At 36.3% G+C, this 22,545-nt stretch overlaps 1 protein-coding gene across 4 annotated transcripts in view; it reads left to right on the top strand.

Moving 5' to 3' along the window:
• Nucleotides 1-22,545, top strand: part of SHLD2 (shieldin complex subunit 2) — a 38,498-nt gene that overhangs the window by 5,498 nt on the left and 10,455 nt on the right. For 2 of the 4 annotated variants that reach the window (XM_068140006.1, XM_068140005.1), the window contains exons 4-8: nt 14,654-14,797; nt 15,881-15,988; nt 17,374-19,777; nt 20,937-21,044; nt 21,412-21,606. In XM_068140006.1, the coding sequence (XP_067996107.1) occupies nt 18,274-19,777; nt 20,937-21,044; nt 21,412-21,606 (1,807 nt within the window). In that variant the 5' untranslated portion in view covers nt 14,654-14,797; nt 15,881-15,988; nt 17,374-18,273. Of the gene's footprint in view, nt 1-614; nt 750-14,653; nt 14,798-15,880; nt 15,989-17,373; nt 19,778-20,936; nt 21,045-21,411; nt 21,607-22,545 lie in introns of all 4 variants that reach the window. The other 2 variants (XM_068140007.1, XM_068140008.1) reach the window with 2 other exon arrangements.

Raw genomic sequence — 22,545 nt, 5'->3', positions numbered from 1 at the left:
AGCAATCCTAAGGTCTTTCACTTTGCCAGACCTTCTGCCACAAGATACTGGGTTTGTTCTACAATTCTGGCAATAGAATTATTTTTTACAGAATGTAAATCTGACAGGAGTTCCTAATTCTCTGAAATGTACTTAAAGACCCCAGTAAGTGGACTTATCTACCAACATTTCAGTGGATCTGTCAGAGGGTAGTTTCCTGACCTCTTAAAATGTTCATATTTCTGCTGCAGAAGTCAGTGAATAAATTGTGATAACTACCTCATGAGTAAATACAGTTTTGATTGCCATGAAAAGTGGTGCTGCTTATGTTTATCAGCTTTAAAGACCGTCTGTCTCCATCTGTTTATATTGTTGCTGTGCATGATGACTGAGGTTGCCAACTGGTTACTTCAGCTCTGTGACAGCAAAGATATAAAAAGCTTTCATGTATACAGGAGATATGGTACTCATCTCTTTAGGCAGTCTCCAGATTGGCAAAAAAAACCCATTTGTGCAGTGGTTTTGGTACTGTTATTGTTGTATTACTAATAGACATTGCCAGATAGAATAATTGAGAAATATAAAATCTGATTTTTATAGCACTTAGTTCCTGTAATGCCCCTTGTGGTTTTCAGGTGGATAGGACAAAACAGCTTTCTCTTGAGACATGGATCTGATCTGAAGCTTAATGAAGTTGGTAGCAAGTTAATTTAACTTCAGTGAGCTTTCAGTCAACATGGCCCTCCATGAAGTGGTAGAAGCCTTTGCAGGTCAATGTCAAGACTTTTCTGTTCTCAGTTCTTGTATCAGTGCAAACCTACCAAAGCATCTGTTTTGTCTTTGGAGTAGTCTTTACCTTTTGCTTTTTGCTTTGTGTTTTGTTTTGGTGTGGACTTTATTGGCTTGGGTTTTTTTGTGTTTGTGGGTGGTTTTGGTTTGGGGTTTTTTTGTGTTTTTTTTTGTTTGTTTGTTTTAATTTCTAACTTAAAATACAAAAGAGGGAATAATACAGTTACCAGACCAATATTTGAGATTCTCATCAGGTAAATGTTTGGCATCAGCTGATATAAAAACTTAATTATGGTAAGTGACAGGTGTATACAAAGCATAAAAACTGTCACAGATGCACTGAGCATGTGAGCTTTGTTCCCTTAAATAGGGTTAGGAGGGAACTAATTTAGTACTTCAGTTTATTTCCTGCAAATTGTATGTTTGTGTTATTTTGTTGTGGGGTTGGTTTGGTTTTTAAGAGAATTGATCTGTTTTAGTCAACACAGAAAACAGCTACTAGCAGAAAGTGTAGTTTGCTAGATGTGAACCAAGACTTGTTTGAAAATAACATTTACATTTGAAACTCGGGTTTTGCAACTGTTAGTGGCCTTGACTGTCTGGCTTATCCTAAGATCTTAAGAGCCTGGAATTTGCAGCCTCATAGTCTGCCCACCATCATGTCTTGCTTTAATACTCAACTGGCAATCAGAAGTTGTTGACATAAACCAAGTGCATATTGTTTAAATAACAAACATTAAAACCCTTGTGAACTAGAGAATATTAGTCTCCTGCAGTGCTTTTGTTTGTATTTCTGTTAACAAAATCAGATTTATCCTCTTTCCCTTTGTAGCACTGGTTATAGAAGTAAATACTGATAAAACATGTTTGACTGCTTATTCCTTCTTGAAAGATGCTGGTGGATAAAGGCCATATCCAAAGGAATTAAAAATGATTTCTCAAGTTTGGTACAATTAAATCAGCATTGTTTATTGAAAAAGTCCGTGAATACATTGGCTGGTATTTGCCAACACACTATGAATTAAGAAACTTTGAGCACATTTGAACAGTTTTAGGGAATGCTGTATTTAAGAAGTTCAGCATTGTCTAGTCATCTTGGACTGTCTTCTAGTTAAATGACTTGGTTTATTAATAATGTCCTTCTATGGAAATGCTGGAGTTAATTAAAATCACATATGTAGGTGCCCCTATGGCAATTAAGTGTATAGCCATACAGTGCCACACAAAGCTGCACAAACAATCTATAAAATCATAGAATGGCTTGGTTTGGAAGGGATCTCCAAAGGTCATGTAGTCCAATCCCTCTGCAGTCAGCAGGGACATCCACCATTAGATAAGGTTGCCTGGAGCCCTGTCAAGCCTGACCCTGAATATCTCCAAGGATGGGGCCTCAACTACCTACTTGGGCAACCTCTTCCAGTATCCTGGAATATCCTCTGGAGACATTGATGCTGTCATTATTACTTGGTGCTGTGGTTGGGAGCACTGGACACTTAAAGGAGCAAGGTTGGAGAGGGTCCAGTGGTGTTGAGAGGTGTGAGGAGCAACCAAGGGATACTGGCTGCTGATAATAGCTTGCAATTGCTGCCATAAACCTTCAGCACTGCTATGGAATCTGATTTAGATAAGCCATTTTGTTTTAGTTAACAAGACAAACTTCTTGTGCTGTTTAAGGTTTTCTTGATTATTTATTGTGTATTCTTGTCAATCCTGGCAAGATAATCCTTAGTTTCTGTTCTACTTTATCTTGTTTGGAAGTCAGCAGGTTGAAGGTAATATCATTTTGAAATACCTGTCAAGCCTTTGTATGTGATTGGTAACAATTTTCTCATTTTAGAATGATTGTTATTGCTGTCATCTGACTCAATTATCATAGTGAAATTTGCAAAAGCTTATCTTCATTTCTTTTGTTTCATTTTACCATTTGTTCAGATAAGCTAGTGGTTTTGTCTTCAATTCAGTGAAGGAAAGCTGTCAATCTAATCTATGCTTTCAGATTGTTCAGTTAGCGTTAGAGATCATCTTTCTTGAATGGTATGTATGCTATATGTTCATCTGAAGTCTACATGAGCACTGTCAGTTAAATAAATGTAACATTGGGCTATGTAAGCAGAAATTATCATCTTCCTAATAGGACAAATATAGTTCATCAAGGTAATAGAGGAGAAGGAAGGGAAAGGAAGCCAGTCTCCTTCACTGTTCTGTGTAATTCATGCCTCACCTGCCAGGGAACTCAGAGTGCAAGTCCATTAATGTTATTTAGTTTTAGGTTTAATTTATTCTTGTTTATTACATGGCTAATTCCATGAAGGTTATTTTAAGTCAAAGAAATTAATGGGCCTGTTAACTAAAAGGAAAAAACACCACCTTTGGGTAGGCATTGTACTCCCATCCCCCTTTTTTTCCCAGAGTATGAGTCTTAAAGTCAAATCAGAATATAGTACATTGCCTCAGGACTTAAATTTCAAAGTAATCCATTTTAAAATTACAGTTTATGGTACAAAATCTACCCACACAACTAATTTAAATAAGAGAAGACCTCCTTCAAACAGTATGAGGTTCAAGAATTAAAAAAAAGTAATGCCACTTGCCCTGTGTTCATGCCAATTCTGAATCACTTGAATATTTTATGGTGGTTTAAGTCAGCACCTGGGACCTCAAGTAAAGAATAGAAACATTTGACTGTGGACAACAATACATTTTATATTACAGGAAGAGAAAAATCAGCTACAGAAATGGGATAGCCAGAGATCTATATTATAACAATGAATGTTAATCTCAATAGGTAAATGAGAAGGTGAGATAAAAGGATAGTTTTGTGACTTAGCAAAAAGGCAAAGGATTATGCTTTGGGGAATGGTAGTGGGAAGGATTCACTCTAAGTTCTCTACTTGTTTCCAGCTTACTGTGTGAGCTGAAGTAAGTTTAATCTTTCCTAGCCTCAGTTTCAAGAAAAACAGGTAAATATTTATTCCCTGCTTATTAAAGGTATGGGGAGGGCAAATACATGAAGTATCACTTGGAACTGAGCTGGATATGCAAGCTTAAATGGGCCTCATATCTGAATGAATACAAGTCAGAAATTTCAGAGCATGGACAGTATTTATTCTCAGTGAGAATCTCATGGAATTTGCTTTACTAATAGACTGATAGTTTCCTGTCAAATTTGGGTTTTCACAAGAAATACCAAGAAGTCTTAATTGTCTTGTAAGTGATAAGCAAAATACTTCTTGTCATGTATGTTTATCCTATATCAGAGCATATTGAATTTACTTTCTTGTAAAGAACAGAAAGAGTGAGCTTGAATGGAACTACAATTTGTTTACTTTATATTGAAAGTAATGAAAAAAGCTACACAGGATTTTTTTATTCTGTTGGGTTAAAAGAATCCATAAAATTTAGAGAAATAAACAAGTTCTCTAGGAAAAATAAATATTGCTGCCTCCATAAGGTGCTTTAATGCACTGACTTGTATAAAAGGATACGTGTCAAATGCATTGCATGTGTTATTTCTATACCATGTGCTTAACATCTGAAAAAATAAGTCTTAAGCAAGTCTTCATTCAGTCACCTGGATGATGATGGGTGAAGAGAAGGTAAAATAACTTGACCTGTGGTTATAGTTGGTTACAAAACTCTCTGAAATGCTAAGTAAGGTGAAATTGCTCAGTGAAGGAAATTGATAGTGGAATTAGTTCTTTGGGTATGTGCCAGCATTGATAAGATTGTGCCTTTTTGCTGAAAATGTCAAATCAGCTTCTCTCAAGCAATGGAATTCTTTGAGCTTTGTCTACACTGGGTGGGGTTTTTTCCTCTTTTTCTTCTCCCATCTTAGGTCATAAAAGAATATAAAATCTGGAGATGAGATGGGCTAAGAAGACTTCATCAGATCTTTAACTGTATGGACTGCTGATTTTAACAGTTCGGAGCAGAGAAATTGCAGTTTAGTTACTTCCCAGTCTTCCAGTGTACAGCAGTGTAACCCCAGGTATCAGAGCTCTGACTTATCAGGCACGAGACTTGTGTTCTTACAGCAGAGTAATCAAGGAAGATCAAACTCCTTATTGATTCAATGCCTGGAAAGCACTACTCATTCTAAAGATTAACTTCTAATAGTACTGCTCTTGATGTTTGGTTCTTGACCTGCGAAGTCATTGATTTCCTTCACTGTATAATGAGATTAGACTACTCTTGAATGGTCATGAGTACTGCTAGTAGTATGAAGCATGGTGGCAAATTTCTGTTGTGGAGTCTGGAACTAGACTGCATTCTAACATACTGTGGTAAACCCTAGATAAGTTAAATGAGGACAGCTTTGGTCCTTGATTAACTGTACACGAGAGGCTGAATACTTCAAAACCTGTTCTTTGAAAGTAATATTTAATTACCTCTTTCTAAAATACAAATGCTGTCTGCAAGAGTGAGATGGGCTTTTTAATAAGTTTAAGTCAAGGCATGTTTTATGGTCTTATTTTATGATGCTGCTTTCTTAAGAGGGTGGGCTCTGAGAAAAAATTATGCATAACACCAGCATTCTGTACAGCAGTACAGAACAGATGATGTGACATTGCTTAGTGGAGGAGAATGGTGTTGATAGAGAGCCCCTTTCCATTTTTACATGCACAGTGAAAATCTGAGATGCCCACTAAACAATGTCATTTCCATAGTATTTGGAAATGGTATCTGCATAGAATAGCTTTCAGGATCAGGGCTTCAGTCTTAAATTACCAAGATCTAAGATATAAGTACTTGTATCCTAAACACAGGATTTCCCAAGTTTAAGACGTAGGCATAGGTGAAGGGACGTGACAGCTGTTTGCCATTTAGGATTAGAACTTCTGTGAGAGCTGGTAGAGTAAAATACCTTTGTTTACCAAACAGAGAGGAACATTAAGTAGTTTCATTGTTTATCAAACAGTTAACTGTGTGATCATATCTTGAGGTTCTTAATTTTTTTTATACATTATGATGTTACCTTTTCTGAACTGCTTTTTTTTAATGAGGAGTACCTTTTACGTGGACCCTGCTTCGGCTGTTTTTCTTCCCAGATTAATCAAATCAAATATTTTACTTGGGTTTTTTTTGAGATTAAAGCCTTGCACTCATACAGCACTGCTTCCCCCCCCCCAATGTGGTCTGCCTGTTCAGTTTTCTGCACAGCTTTTCTGTTGGCAGCTGCATTTTATAATATATTGTGCAATATATTGTGTTGAGAAGTCTTCAGTGTTAATATTTTGGCTATCACTTGTCACAGGTGTATTTAATGAAAGAATACTGTCTTTATTTTGGGGAAGACCCCTTCAATTATTTTCTTAACCTGATTTCTGTACCATAAACTGCATCCTCATTTGTTGCTTTTTAGATTTGTGCTGACACATGCGGCAGCTTGGCAGTTTGTTTTTATGTATTTTTATCTGATTTTTTTTCTTCTGCTCCAGTGTTTTCCAATAGTCAACATGAAATGTTGCAATATTCCATTCTAATATTTGTCATGAACTCTTGGCTCCTCAACTGCCATTAATTTGTATTATGTTAGTTTTAGTTGCAAGATAAAGTGTAAATATCAGTATAACTCTTTATTAAAGTCAGGTAACTCAACATTACCTAAGATAAAACAAACTGTACTGCTTTTTAAATTCCTTTCTCTCTGGTCAGTTGTAAAGGTTACTAATATCTGGAGAATGGTAACAGGTCATATGTTCAATAGGTTTTGTTTCTGCTTTATTTGCTCATTTTCAAGTCAAAGTAAGCTCATATAAAGGGGTCTTAGTGTGACACTTATGGGAAGGACAGAACCAGTGCATACTAACTCATTACTTGTTACATGCTCAATTATTTCTATTTCATGTACATCCTGAGCAAGTAAAATCTGGAGTTGCTCAAATCATTAGCTGAATACATAGAATAACTTGATATGGTATCGATAACAACTTCCTTGGGGAACTGAGGATATACAGAGTAATGATATTTTTAACCTCTAATTTCCCTCTTTTAGGGCTTTATAAAAGGTAGAATTAACCTGTGTGCACATGAAGCTGAAGAACCACACAAGTTATGTAGCTGTAACTGTCTTTCTGTAAAAGCATTTCAGCTGACAAAGAATAAGGGCAAATTACCTAAAATTAGTCAGAGCTACTTTAGCCCCACACTCATTTATTCATTTGGGCATTAAACAGAACTCTTCTTTACTAAGACATTTCTAGCATTGACTCTGCTGTTTCTGTTCCATGTTATAACTTCCAACCAATGTTTTAAAACATTTTCTGCAGTCTACTGTAACTTCAGCGTTGTATAGCAGCTCACATGGTTGTGTGGATTAAAAATGACACTAGTAGCCATATTGGCTTTGTGTTCACTATAAGTTGTGTTGTTTCTGTCCTAGTAAACATTGAGCACAGAACTTCCAACACTTTTCAGACAAAAAAGTATTTGCAAATAGAATCACAGTCCCAGCACACAGTGTTAAGTACATAAGTGAATATTTGTTAAATCCAGTAGTCCCTCTATCTACTGAATTACACTCAGAGGCAATTTTTACTTCAGCTTTGAGCAGCTTCTGTATTGAAGCCAAATGGGGAAGTAGATTAACTTCTTTAGTTTCCATCCTTAACACTTTATACTTCAGGAAGTTTAGAAGTTACATGACTCAATTTAATTGATTTCCTCATATTTTTTTTGGTAGTGTTTTTTTGTCAACAGTGTTTGGTGGTAAGATTGATCATGCAGAGTAGCAGCTTCTCTCTGAAGAAAGGTACTTTCTGCCAAGTGGGTTGCTAGTGTGTGTGTGAGCATGTTAAGTCTCTGTATACTTCCCTGGACAGCACTTGATAGAAGAGTTAAGGTGGGCAGAATATTCCCATGTATTAAAATGGTGAGGGGAAAATAATTGGTGTTGAGAACTATTCGGATCAGCAATGAGTTAGGCAGATAGGGCTGTTCACAACCCCTTAGCATTATATACCTTAGAAGTGAGGACTATGTAGTACTGCAGGTAATAAACTCTTTGTAAAAGCCATTAATTAAAGGAAATTGAGTGAAAGTACACAGCAATAGTCATGTTACTGTGGTACAGAAAATCAAAGTGTTTCCTTTAACCTAAGTGGTGAAAAAGATTATGTATCTTTATTGAGAACATAAGTGCAGTAAGGTTTTTATCAGTGGTTATGCTGCTGTATGCTAGTGCTCTGCACTGTGACTTAAAAATCATCTTGGATCTCCCTCTGCTGTTTAACACCATACCTTGGGTGTTTTTTTATTTTGCTCGAGGTGTTTTCAGACAGCTGAATTACCATGGGAAAGGATTGATGTATATACAGGCCATACAAATTTAATTTAATTATGAGGATTGTAGGATAGTAATTGATCTACTGGTTGTATTGAATAACTTGTCTAAGTGCACTGCTGCTGTCCCTTTGAAATAAGGGCATCTGCATCTAGAAGGCACCTTTGGCTCAATCAGCTGTGTTGATAGTTATTCAGTGTCACCTGTTCTCTGTTAAAGCTTAACCAGTTTGCTAAACTAATGTCTATCTAAACCATTGAAATGTAAAGGTAAAGCTTATTTCCTTTGTGTCCTATCTTATTTTTTTGTTAGGTAAATGCTAAAGGACACTTAAACTTGCTTTGTTTCCAAAAGTTTTGTTGTAATTTTCACTAACATAAAATGCTCTGAAATATTTAAGTTGACTTTTCTTCAGTGCTCTAGTGAAGTAACAGCTTTTTTTTAGCCGTGATGGATGTGAAAGAGCGTTTTCTTGACTGATGTTCATACAGTTCATTAAAGCTGGTAGGTCTGTTTCCTCTGTAGCCACAACAAGTGAGTGTGCAGAGATCATCTGTGATCTTCCTAGTACATTGTTGTACAAAGCCAACTTAGACCAAGCCTGAAAAACTCTTAAACCTCTCAACTTCCATACAGAAGAGCATATGTTTTTCAGTTGTTAAGGCTGAAGCAAGTTCTTGGGAGTGTGTATTGGGTGCAGTAGGAAGATCCTGAAATATCTTTGTTTTCAAGAACAGCACTGTTACGTAGTTAATCTGTCAAGGGGTTTAGTGAAAATGCAATACTCATTATGAACTTTCCTTTTGAGATGTCAGACTTGCATAGGTTTTGTGTGAAGCCAGCTTTGACTTTTCTAAGGCATTAGTATCAAGATCAGCTATTTAATATATTGGTTCGCCAATTACTTCAAACGTCACAAAGATGCACTAATACCACGTAGAGAGTGTAGCTGCATACTACAGAAACATAATATGCAGAATGTGGCACAGGGTGGGGAAAAAATAGATGAGGGCTCATGCCATAGGTTCAAGCTTTTAAAAAGATACTTATTGTTGTTTCTGTTTACAGGAAAGTTAAGTATTTGCTCTTCCGGCGAGGTTTTACATGAACAGCGAGCAAGTAAATGAAGTCCTGCTTCAGCCTAAAAGATCTAAAGAGATCTTGTGGCCTTGTATGCCATCTGGCTTCTGGAGCGGATTCTGTGGTTTCTAGTTTTGCACTGCTTTGGAACACATCCTGTTCTAGCAATGCCTTCTATGCTCGTCTTTGGGTGCATGGGTGGCTGGTATGGTGGGGTTTGTTTGGGTTTTTATGCTAACATTTAACTTCATTTTCTTGTAGTGAGGCTGACAAATGTCAGAGGAAGTATGGATATGTCTACTGCAGACGTATCCACTTGTAGTTGAGGGTGAAAGGCATTTTAATAACACTAATAGATGATTGATTTATCCCACCTTAGTAGATGTATGAATGATACCTTTTCAAAACCATCTCCCACAGTATGAAAGCACAGGCAGTCTTATCTACAGCTGTTGTCCAGAACACTGATATCTTATTTTTGCCTCTGAATGTACAGTCAGTATATATTTTTTTTTAATTGGTTTTCAATTACCTTTTTGTAAAGGTTAGAAAAATAGTGATTTTATTTTAAATATTTCTTCCTGCAATCTGTGGAAGCCACAAAATTTGGGGAGTAAATTCTTTTCTAACTGCAATTGAGAATCAGCCTTTGATTAAGGCTGTCTGTATGCTATAACCACTTTCTCAGTGATGTGTGTAACTTTTCTGGAAGATGGATTCCAATAACTTTCATGTGAAATATCAGCTCCCATGATTTGACCCTAAATAAGAATATTTTTTGAGACATCCACTGAATTCATGGAGGAAGATGGACTTGATTAATAGTATAATGCTGGTTGCACAATAGCAGAGTGTTGTTCTGGTATCTGTTACTAAGTCAAGCTGAAAGTTGTTTGCTCCTGTGGAAAAAGATTTTAGAAGTCCATTAGATGAAAGCTCAGTGAATTGTTGCTCAGTTTAGAACAAAGTTCTATTTTCCTGATTGGTCAAAAAAAGTCAGTTTAAGAAGAAAACAAAAGCTGATGCTAGGCTGTTTGGAGGACTTTTTAAAATCTTCTGGTCCTGATAAATCAGATTTACAAGCAGTTATTCTGATGGAGATAGGGCTATTGTGATCATGGTTCGTTGACCAGTTGCTGTATTGTTTGATCAGCCTCAGTTTATCAGAAAATTTAGGTCATAAAACATGTTTTCATAGATGATACCTGTAGATAATTGTCTGCTGACCTATCTAAGTTTCTGAAAAAAAGAGCCATGGCTATGTCACTCTAATATTACAAAGTTCTGAATATGATATCTGGAGGAACATTTTTTGACAGAAGGTGTACTAGTGTAGTTGTTTAAATAGTTCTCAAAAGTAAGAGTTTGGGGAATGAGTGCTCTTGGACAAAACGAACAGTATTTTTGTGTATCTTTGACCTTTTACCTTTATCTTCCTTTCCTACACAAAGGGTCACTGTTCTTCAGAACTTTTAACTCCTTTTGTTTGTAACAGCCACTGTATGTTCATATCTCCTTAATTGTGTTTTACGTATTTCAAAACAAAAATCAATAAATAGCGTTTACTTAAAGGGAGATCTTGCAAGGCACGGAGAGTGAAAGATTTGTGAAATTAAACACAAAGCCCTTCATTCCAGTTTTCAAAGACAATGAAGACCATCTCAGTGACAACTGAAAACATTTTATCAGCATTCAGGTTTTCACATCATTTGGTCCCAAACATATGATCCTTTCAAAGGAAAATGTTGGATACAGTTGCTGAGTAGATTCTTCAGTATGATCCAAGACTTGTATTTATGGAATAAATATCCTTATTTCAGATCCAAGCAAGTATTTTGCTTTTAAAAAGCAGCTTTAGAAAGTTGCAGGCAAGTAAGGTACACATTTCATGTTAGCAATGCCATTTGATTACTTGCCTTTGTAAAATAGTTCAGTAATCCTTATGAACAACTTACCATCTGTAGCCTTTTATTTAGTATTTTGATTTAACTTAAGTGTCAGATGGTTTGGAACGTCTCAAAACATTGATTCTGGTTTACATGATCAATCTTCCTGCTAGACTGTAGGAGTAGAACGGTTTCTGTTGCAATACCTGGATAATAAGTGTTTAATATTAAAAAAAAAGTGGTTTGTAACTGTGTGTGCTGGGTAATCTTTGAGGTCTCTTCCTACTGGATGTATTCTGTGGTTCTGTGAAAGACAGGGTAAAAAGCTTGGATACATGTTTTATGGCTTTATATTGCTGAATACAACTTTTATGTATTTGTAAACCAGCTGTATCTGTCTTGAGCCCAAGTGGTATTTTTTTAGCCCTCTGGTAACAGCTTGTGACAAGAACTAAATACTGAAGGGATTTGTTTGGCTGCTATTCAATATAAATTTTAAGTACTAAAAGTATTTCATCTGTGGTCAGTAATAATTATATTCAGATAGCAGTAGAGGTTACATACTGGTTATTGTGTAACCTGCTATCCAAAAAATAGTTTGTTTTTCATAAATTTACATATTGACAGCAGGATTCTTGCAATGCACTGGTTGACATCTGCTGCTGTGTGTGGTGTTTCAGAAACATCCTTTTGTGTGAGCCAGGTAACAATCTGAAGTAAAATGATATTTGGGTAAACAGGGTGGTTATAGATAGGACTACAGCTTTTTCCTGAACCTTGTATTAAAATTTAGATAAAAGATATTTACTGATTGTTAGCATCACTAAGCAAAGGGATAATTAAGGTAAGACCTGCAATTTCCTACCCTATTTCTCTGGCTGCCCATATGTACATGTGTTCTCCCATGTGTATTCTCTTGACTTTTTGTTAGGTCCCACAAGCCTCGTCTAAAGCATTCAGGTTAAATCTCCTTGAACTGCCATTCATTTACAGGTATAGTATTGTAGTATCAGTCAGGGTTGGGAGGGACCACAAGGATCATCTAGTTCCAACCACCCTGCCATGGGCAGGGACACCCCACACTAGATCAGGCTGGACAGAGCCTCATCCAGCCTGATCTTAAACACCTCCAGGGACGGGGCCTCGACCACCTCCCTGGACAACCCATTCCAGGGCTTCACGACTCTCATGGTGAAGAACTTCCTCCTCACATCTAGCCTGAATCTCCCCACCTCCAGCTTCATTCCATTCCCCCTAGTCCTATCACTACCTGAGATCCTGAGAAGTCCTTCCCCAGCCTTCCTGTAGGCCCCCTTCAGATACTGGAAGGCCACAATTAGGTCACCTGGGAGCCTTCTCTTCTGCAGACTGAACAGCCCCAACTCCTTCAGTCTGTCCTCATAGGAGAGGTGCTCCAGCCCTCTGATCATCCTTGTGGCCCTTCTCTGGGCACATTCCAGCACCTCCACATCCCTCTTGTAATAGGGGCTCCAGAACTGGATGCAGTACTCCAGGTGGGGTCTCGCCAGAGCTGAGCAGAGGGGGAGGATCGCCTCCCTTGTCCTGCTGGCCCCCTGTAAGCCCATGTGATACATCCATCACTCTGTAGCATATAAAGTCACCTCAGCTCCTAGTTGTTTATCTTGATTTCTTCTGCCTGTTTTTATTGTTAATTGATTTCCTCTTAAGGAGCTTGGTTCAAAAAAATATATATTTCTTACTGATTTGGTGGATAGGTGCTGTTAGTATATTGATTCACCCGCAATGCCAGCATGAGTTGTTGGCATAAAGATCATCTTTATTTTCTTGCACAAGTTGCAAGCAAACATGTAATGTGTTCATCACTTCATCCCAGAGTTGTTTCAGATTGGAAGTCTGTGAAACTTAATACACTGCTTGCAGTTTCTTCAGTTTTTCACGGTGGTTGTACAGCTACAGTATCTGGCTTTTAAAACAACAAAGATGATTTGAGCACTCTAAGTACCAAAAGAGTTTTCTGTGGTACAATCAGAATTCTACATTCAGAGGCTGATTTTCATTTTTTTGGCAAGTGTCTTAGCAGATCTTTCTCATTTGCCATATTATGGAATGAAGTAATGTAAAAAAACATGAAAGTAAATACTCTGAAAATAGCTATTAATAACTCAGTTTCTTTTGTTGTAATGTCAGTAAGCTAGTCCTTTAAAATTTTTTTTTATACTGTAAGTGTTCAAATCAAGCCTGCAAATGAGGGAAGGGAAAGCTCAGTGTAAGTGAAAATTTAGAATATAAAGAGTATGCTGTTCCATATGTTTACAGGACCAGTTTTTCAGCAAGTAAACAACAATGGAATTGACTTTCTATATTGTTGGAATTGTTACTTACTACTTACAGGTTAAGATGTCCGTCATCAGTCTGTACTGAACCAAGTTATGTGTAAGAATGTACTGACTAAAAAACATACTACCCAAAGTGAACTTTGAAGTGTTGGGTGTATAAGAATTCTGGAGGGGATAAGGAGTTAGGCTTTTGCATTATATACCATTAATCCTTTCTTCTCATACATTACTGTTTGATATTTCTGTAATTTTATTTATGGATTTAAGCTGTAGTGAGTAATAGATAAAAAGAAACTGTTACCCACAGGTGCAGTTACTTTGCTTTACTTTCAGCATATAAGGCTTAAGTAAAGACTTGATGAAACAATATCTAGATGTAGGAATGTAGGCATCTGGGTACCATTCATATTCAGGAGTCATAGGAAACTGAAGCTGTTGTCACCTGTTTTAAATTACCTTGGCCTAATGATGAAGTGATTATCATGGTGAATAATTATTATTAATAGTGAAATACAGAGCAGAAGTAACTAATACCTCCAAGGTATTTTAAGGACATGTTGTGTGATGCTACATACATTCCTAGAATATTTAACTAATTAAAAATCCCTAAATCAGTTACTTGAGTTAACTTTAAAGTTATTTTTAATTGTCATACATGGAGCTAATCACTAGAGATTAACAAACTGTTAGTCACACAATTGTTTATTTGAAAAAAAAAATCTTTAAAAATGCAATTTCTTACTCTCTAGGTCAGGGAAAGGAAGTGTATGTGTTGTGTATTTCTCGTAATAGGAACATTAAACTTCAGTTGCAGCATCTTGCAAATTTTCAACTTGCTGATGTAGCTAGTGGTTTATAACAGATCATTGACCCATCAATCAGACTCTGACCATTTCAGAGATAAAAAGCTAGGCTTTCATTGGCTGTTATGAATAGAGCAGCTTTCCACAAATGAATAAATGGTGTAATAATTAACTAGTATAAGGGGTCTGTGCATTCAGGTTTTAGTTACATCTTTGAGCTTTATCTCCTGTTGTCTTTGGTGTAGTTAACCCCCTGTCTATCCACAGATGATTTAACTGCAGTATAAAAATAGATCTGTTCAGTGGCTGTGCTATTTTGCTAGTGTGATTCATGAGGGGGAAAAGTTTTTTAAGATGTGCAGTTAGAGTTGTTCTTTCAGAACAAAACAGGGCACAGATCTTCACTAATAGAACTTACAAAGTAATAATACTGTTCTAAAATAGCATAGCAAAGGTTGTTTAAACAATTATTTTATACAGAGGAGTTACTGAAACCTGTTTTAAAATTATTTGCAGACTTAGGTACTAATGAATCCTAGTACTGGAGTTTTTGGTCTTTGGCCTGAAATGTGACTCGAAAATTGCTGAAGCAGGTCATTCAACATTGGAGTCATTAGGTGCACCAGGAAGTAGGCAGAGGTCACTTACTATTCATAAGCTGTAAGTATGTTAAAAATAAATTTCCGATTTTGAAAATAAATTATATTTTCATTTAGAAAATTGATTAAATGCACTAACAATTGATTCTTGATGTTACTAGACTTGCACTGCAAAATATGAATAAGGAAAAAAGCACCTGAGTTTAGTGGAGTCACATAACTTGAAGATTAAAAAAAGTTTTCTGAATTTATGCATAAACTCTTATTAATTTTTAAGCATGTCAGAAACAAAGATAAATGAGAGGTTGGTAAAATATTACACGACTAGAAGTTATACACAAATTAAAACACTCAAAGAAAAAGTGAAAGGGGCACAGTAGTTGCTTTTCTTTGCTATTTATAATATTTTAATACTTGTCCAGGTTGGTAGCTTAGTTCCTCATAGTTGAACTAGCGGGTTGCATTTCTGATCTGAGAATGCCTTACACAGAAATCCTGATATGCAGCCTTTCCTTTCTCTAAGCTCATTCATGGTCCTTCCAGTTATTTGCTCCTTTTTTTCTTAGTCTGTTCCTTAATTTGTCCTCATTCTCATTGTTAATTGACAATATCTATACAAAGTGAACTACTTTTTTGCCATACTCTAATCCTTACACACTTAAAGCAAGCCACAGAACTTGTTAATCCATAGCAAATGAAAATCATTAAACATCACTCAACTGTACTATTTATCTTCCTGTTTCTTCTATGTTACTCTTACTTAAACCTGAAACTCTTATGCTGCCACAAGGATCTTAAGAACTCATCCAACTGAATCTCAAGGATAAAATTAGTAAATAGGTTCTGAGTACCGTAAGTATGGTCAATGTAACAGCTTTGATTAACTCAGACTGCATAAAGAGCTTAGATGTACACAGAGAAGAACGTTCAGGGATACTGGGATGCATTTAAATTAACATGTTCTCATAGATGGGTAGAACTTTTTGTTGAAAGTACTCTAGTAGTACTCAACAATTACTAACAAAGCTAGCTTCCATTGTTTCAATAGGGGGAGAAGACAACTAGAGACACAACCCCCATCCTTGAGTGTTCAGTGATATTTTTCCTTTGAGTTAACTGATTAATTGTTCAATACTGATTATAGGAAGAACACATTTGAAATAAGACAGTGTCTCTATGGAAGTACGGAGAAATGCATCTGCATTTTTGGGTGTAAAACTTGATTGTATACTGAACATCAAGGATTGAGAAGGTATGTTTAGCCTGTGAAATACAGCTGTCTAAAATCTTTCCTTTGTTACTGTTTTCTGGTATTAAGGTGTGAAGTGCAATAATAGTACAGCATATGAAGCCTTGCATGATCTTTATGTGTAGTAATCTGGGATATGTGGCATATGTAAATTTTCAGTGCTTTGCACTGTGGCATCTTCAACACAAACTTCTCTATGAATAAGGAATCTCTGAAAGGTGTTGCAACTCCAGGTTTTAAGCTGCTCCCTAAACATCCTGTTCTAATGATCTGTTTAGCAATGAAACTCATTCCAATGTCCTTTAAACTCAAGAAATTAACCATTCCATGAGCTCATTTACAGTTGAATCTGGTTTTTCTTGTAAGCAATCTTGGAAGAACTGTGTTCTAAGCTTACTCTAGTAATATGAAAAGCAGGTAAACAAGTAATTTTGTTCTGTGTGTGTTTATCTAAGTTCTCTCTTTCCCTGAAACTTGTTGCACAAATGCTTGAATTTTTGCAACCTAACAGTAAGACTGGAATAAGGTTATATGCAGCCTTTACAGAATGCTGCTCACTTTACCAAAGGCCAATTTGGAAATGAGTATTTCATTAATCTGTGTGGTATTCACAGACCTGTGTCAGAACTGGTTCAGCTTCTTCTGTACTGTAGGACATATGTTGAAGAAATCTTTTGTAATTCACTTGAACCTTGTTATTAAATGACATTTACATTATTATACCATAGAGAACCTAATCAAGAAAGCTACCCATCTGTAATGGCTATAACCAAGATAAAAAAATTATGATAGCAGCAGACTTATGTTGCTTTTATATCAGGTATTTGGCAGCCTGTCATCTGCATAACTTAGTAATATCACTTTTTTTAGGGGTTCAACCATACTGTCACTTATTTGTCTTTTCCTTCTTACCTGATCCATTATTTTAGTATTGAATTGTAGATTGTGGTTTAGGTTATTTGTATATTACTGTTCTTCAGTTGTGTAATTTCAAAAGCTGTAGAGTTGTTCCTCAAAAGTTACATTCTTAGCTTAAATGTACTACTCCAGAAGTTTGGATACTCACATCTTTTTAATATTTGTTACTACAAGAAAAACCCAACAACATAGAGCTGAGCAATACCTATTTACTGTTTTGTAGCTGCTTTGATGCCATGACATGTCTTAATTTTAATGATTGTACATTTTTTTTCTAGTTACACCTAAAATATCCCAGTAATAAGTGTTGCAGGATGTTGAGTCTTTGTTACTGAGCTTTATGAATGTGCCGATTTATCGACCCCTAGTGGATTGTTAAGAAAATGACTTGATTTAATAAGTGATAAATGAAAATATCAAATGCTTTTTCAATGCTGTTTGTTTCAATAGTCCTCTTCTTCTGTTTGCAGATGGATTCTCTCCTGAAATCCATTTTCCGGTGTTATTTCCTACCTCTGCATAACTGCTTATTGCAGCAACTTTTATTAACACTCCCAAAACACGTAGCTAGATGTCTGCATTTTAATGAAGACTTGTAGCTCTGGCTGAGAATTCAAAAATTATAGGAGAGCAGAATTTTTTAAACTGATTTTTATGCTGGGTATGGTATGCTTATTTTTTTAACTGGCCAGAAAAGCTACTAAATTCTTTGCTGGTGTGATACTAGATAAATGAATTACAGGAGCTTGTAAAACAAGTTTCACAGACCTATAGTGCTTATTAAATAATTTACCAGTAGTATCCCAAAATATTCCATTTCATAAAATAATAATTTAATTCACTATTTTCATGCTAAGCCAGCATATAAAATATTACATTTCTAGCAAACTTTTAATTTTAAATGGTTCTAGTATTTTTAATCATTTAGTTGAAATTGTAACTTTCTGGCAGCTGGAATTAACCATGTTGTGAAATTCCTTAAAGGTACTGATTTTACATGAATTAAAATTAAGCAGTGAATACTGAATTCACATTTAACTGTTCAGTTGCCAATAATCAATGAAGATAGATCTGCCTAATAATTAAACAGAACTTCACTGGAACTGAGCATGTACTATGTGTTTCCAAGTATCAGAATCAGAAGCTAAACCCTACTGTAAATTTTTCTATGCAAGTTTGACACAAATAGCTTTCACTTTGTCTTTTATATTTAATAGGCTTTAAGTAGTAGTGGTTTTTTACCAATTGAACTCTTAAATTTTAGGGTTTTAAATATTTTTAATAAAAGGCCAAATATTTTTTGCATTTACTAATATTTAGTGTACTTATTGCATAAGCCACACTGAAGTCAAACCACATAGCAATCAAAAATGTCAAAAAGACCTCAAATTCATATTTTTCTGGGAGCACCCAGTATTCCAGGCCCACTTGAACCATCAGAGGAAAGAAGCTCAGCAGCTACTGCTGAAAAATGGAGAGAACTCCACTGCTTGTGTGATACACGTAGACTGTTTTCTGAAACGGTCAAAGGTGCTGACCACTTAGTGTTTCAGGCAGAAAGGTCTGTTGTCCCAGTAGCTCCTACAAATGATAACAGATATCAGCAGTCTGAACAGGAGAGATTAATGGTAGCAAAATGTTTGACGTCTCTTGTACCTGTGGCAGTAACTTGTACCAGCACATGTAAAAAGACTGAAAATTTCATTGATAGTCAAATATCTAAGGATGGGTGCACACAAGCAAATGTAAATCAGGGTATGGACCAACACCTGCAAAAATTTGCAGACTTAGCTAGACAAGATAAACAACCACATGGCTGTTTTTCAGATCTCATGGAAAGAAAAGCCAGTTGTTTTGAAGCTAACAGCTCTGACATTTCTGATTTGGTTGCCAGTACTAAGCAGATTAGCATACATCTGAGATCTGTGGGACAAGGTGCTCAATCAGATCATACAAGTGATCGTCCTGATCTAAGTCAACATTTGGATATGTTTTTTCTCCAAAATGAAGAGTCAAAACCAAAAAGAGAAGCTAGTGATTGTTCAGGCTTTGCAGTGTCCACAGAGACTGAATTTCGTAGTATAATGACTTCGAGTCAGATGGCTGTTTTGACACAGGGTCAGAATGATATGCGGGAGAGAATCCTAAAGCTAGGAGAAACAAAAGCAGGGGAAAAGCCTGAACAAAGGCACCACGATTGCTTCCAATTTGATTCTGATGGTAGAACATGCTATAATGTGGCTGAAAATGAATGTAAGGAAGTGTATGCAAGCTCCCTTGAACTTTTTAGCTCTCAGTGTGATAGGAAAAATATTTGTGTTGAAGCTGCAAAACAAGGAAGTGCTGAAGAAAATACAGAGAAGGCTCAAGAAGTTAATGTTCCTGTTGCACAATTTGTAAATGAAATCCATATTGAACCACTGAACTCAGGAATATTGTGCTCTCAAGTGGACAGTTGTCATAAGAGCTCCTCTAAAAGAGGCCCCAATTGGGAAGATTCCTTTCCTGTTTTTCACTCAACGCTTAAAAGAAACCCGCAATCAAAGCGGGCTAAACTGAGTTCTTCTCCAGATGGCCCTGGGATGAAAGTGGCTCAAGAGAAGATGACAGAGTTCAAGAAACTTCAAAAGAAACTATCACCACTTAAGGACTGCTGCTGCAAAAATCAAAAGTACAATGTTTTGGTCACAATAGTACATCCTTGTCATATAAAAGAAGTACAGGTGAAGACTAGACCAAAATCTTCATGTAAAGTTCCTGTAGCAACAATTGTAGTTATTGACCAGTCAGAAGTTGAAAGAAAGGTGGTGTTGTGGCATGGTGCTGCATTTTGGTCACTCACTGTGTTCCCTGGGGATATTGTACTGCTTACAGGTGAGAATTCCCTTTTTTGCCTATTTAATATACTTACCTAAACTAGAACACTATAACTAGTAAGTTGGAACTATAGCTATGCATTTGTAGGTATCTTTTTTTCCATCACTTGCATTACTCAACATTAGCTTGAATTCTTTCATTCTGTTGTGCATCTCTTGTGTACAGCCTTTGGTCTGAAACACAGTAGTGCTCACTGCAGCAATGCCATTGGTAGCCACATGTATTCTGAAGCTGTGTTTTAAAACAGCTGTTCTGGAAAGATACAAGTGCTACTGCAAACCAGATGCACTAGTTACTTGGTTTATAGGTAATTCTCTGCTGTTGAACCAGCAGATAAACCAGGAATTTGTGATGTGTTCAGTCTCAGAATGAGAAACTTCTTCTGTGAAGGACCTTATAGCTTTCCAGTAGTTTCTTAAGATGGATCATGATGTTAATTAGTAACTGACATAGGTTGCAGAAAGATAAAATGCTGTTTGCGGTTTACCTTTTTACAACATGTCAGCTAATAATGAAGATTCCTCCTGATAAAATCCTTCATGCTCTTTGATACCCAGCAGGACCAAACACCTCTTTATGAGAACACATTTCAAGTAAGAGAATGCAGTGCTGTAAAAACAGTATTGCTCCTAACTTAAGGCTGGAGTTGACAAGACCTTAATAGCAATCTGGCCATTTAAGTTTTGCAACATGCAAAAAAGTACACCATATAGAATTGTGTAGCTACTTCTGTGGTTCAAGATGAGTATTTTGAAGTGCTTATAAGGAGGTGCAAATGTAGATATTTAAAGAAGATTGAAGACAAGTTGGGCTTTACCTTTTCTGCGTAGACATTGTTATTTCACAATACCATGTTCTGGGTAAGTCTAGTGCTTTATTACTAATTTTGATACATTACACAATAATTTACCCAATATAGTTACTCACTTCATTTATGGAGTCTATTAAATATTTTCCTTGAAGAGAATAGCATCAAACTGCTTAGAACTCATTGTAAATGGTGTTGGTAGGTTAAAAACAAATCACTTGGATTCTGAGTCATCTCTTCCAAACTTTCACATCTCTATGGTGGTTCTATAGTGGAAAAAAGTATGATACACTTCAATGTTGTTAATACAGGAGTTGATCAACTTGCATTTTGTTTTTTTCCTTGCAGATGTAATAATGTATGAGAATATTTGGTGTGGAGAAATCATGCTACAGTCTACATTCACCAGTCAGCTACTGAATCTTGGCAACTACTCAGCTGTCAATCCAGAAGAATGTAAGATATGCGTAACTTAATATATAATTTAGAGCTCTTAAAACTTTAACTATTACACTAAATTAGCTACTTACAGTACTGTTTTGCCAGCCATGTCTCATACACTGGGTAAAATGGAAATGTGAACAACTGAAAGGTACAAAACAGTATAGGAAATTGACAGGAACAACTGTGAGCAAGATGTGGCTGTGATGATTTCTGATAGGCACATGGAGTTTATGGTAAAGATGGCTGGTTATCTTTCAAACCTCTGAATTCCTTGAACTTAGAGTAATTTTTGTGAAAGTTTTGGGTTTGTCAGTGTATATATGTACCAGCCAATAAACTATTACGGTTGTTAAGATTAAAAAAAGTCTTTTCATATCAGTTTATCCTGTAGTGGATGGTGGTGTTCTTCGTGCCTTGTTGGCATACATATTATCAGAATTTCCACATTTTGGAGACATTCCTCAAAGACAAGTTCAGAGACTGGATGATGTTCAGTATGTGCAGCTAGACCAGCTCCAGCCTAATATATTGATTCACTCAATCTTGAAAATTATCAGCATTAACATTTTAACAGGTAAGTTCATGCACTGTACTTCAACTTCTAAAACTTCAACACTAGGGAAAACTTAACCAGAATTGCCTTGCAGAATTACTATTTATTTCACAGTCCCTACACTAGTGTTTCACATAGGAGTCACAATTAGAACCTTTGTAATGATCCACTTACAAGGGTTGTAGCAGTTGGGGAAAGGGAGTTATGAGACAGGAAGGAAATAATGCCTGGATTCACCACCTGGAAGGAGATCACTGCACACTACAGTTGATATATTGAAACATGTCTGTGTAAGAAGTGTACAGGTGCTGGACGCTGAAAATCAGTATTTCTACTCACTGAGTGATTGGTGTTTTCACTAAGGAGTGAACACTCAGCACAAACTGCAGCTACTAATGGATTGACTTGTCAGTGAAATGACTTGGGCATTTCCATAGCTCCAGATAGTGTGGTACTCTTATCTTCAGTTAGGTGGAGGACTGGAGAAATGCATGTATGAAGTATAGCATTGGGAGGAGGAATGCAGGCTCAATCATTTTCAGGAAAGGATAGCAGTGTGTGTATAGTGGGAGTGCTGAAACTGCAGTCATGGTGGAGGAACAGAAAAATATTTTGGGTTTTTTAATAGCCTTTATATATTCTTGCTGTAGACTACCTCTAGAGAAAGAGGGCATGAGGAATAGTCAAGTGTTACTAATTCAAAGCTACGCTACCAAGTGCCTTTCATGTAAGCACCCTGTCATGAAAGGAAAATTTGCACTTTAAATCATGTATTTTTCAGACAGAAATCAGTTGCTGATTGTAATGTGCTAGCTTTTGTTTGCCTCGCTTAATTTAGAGAATGGCAACACTGCTCTGTTACGTTTTATTCAGTACATTTCTTGTTTCTTTCTTCCTATTTATTCCTGCTTAGAATAGATACTTTTTTAAGCAAAGCATTCCTAGATTCTTAAATATGTG

Source organism: Melanerpes formicivorus, unplaced genomic scaffold (assembly GCF_026170545.1).
Source record: "Melanerpes formicivorus ecotype bairdi unplaced genomic scaffold, bMelFor1.0.p_v2 SCAF_6, whole genome shotgun sequence".
Classification (NCBI taxonomy): domain Eukaryota; kingdom Metazoa; phylum Chordata; class Aves; order Piciformes; family Picidae; genus Melanerpes; species Melanerpes formicivorus.
The sequence above is the reverse complement of the archived record's forward strand: the minus strand, read 5'-3'. Positions and strand labels throughout refer to the sequence as shown.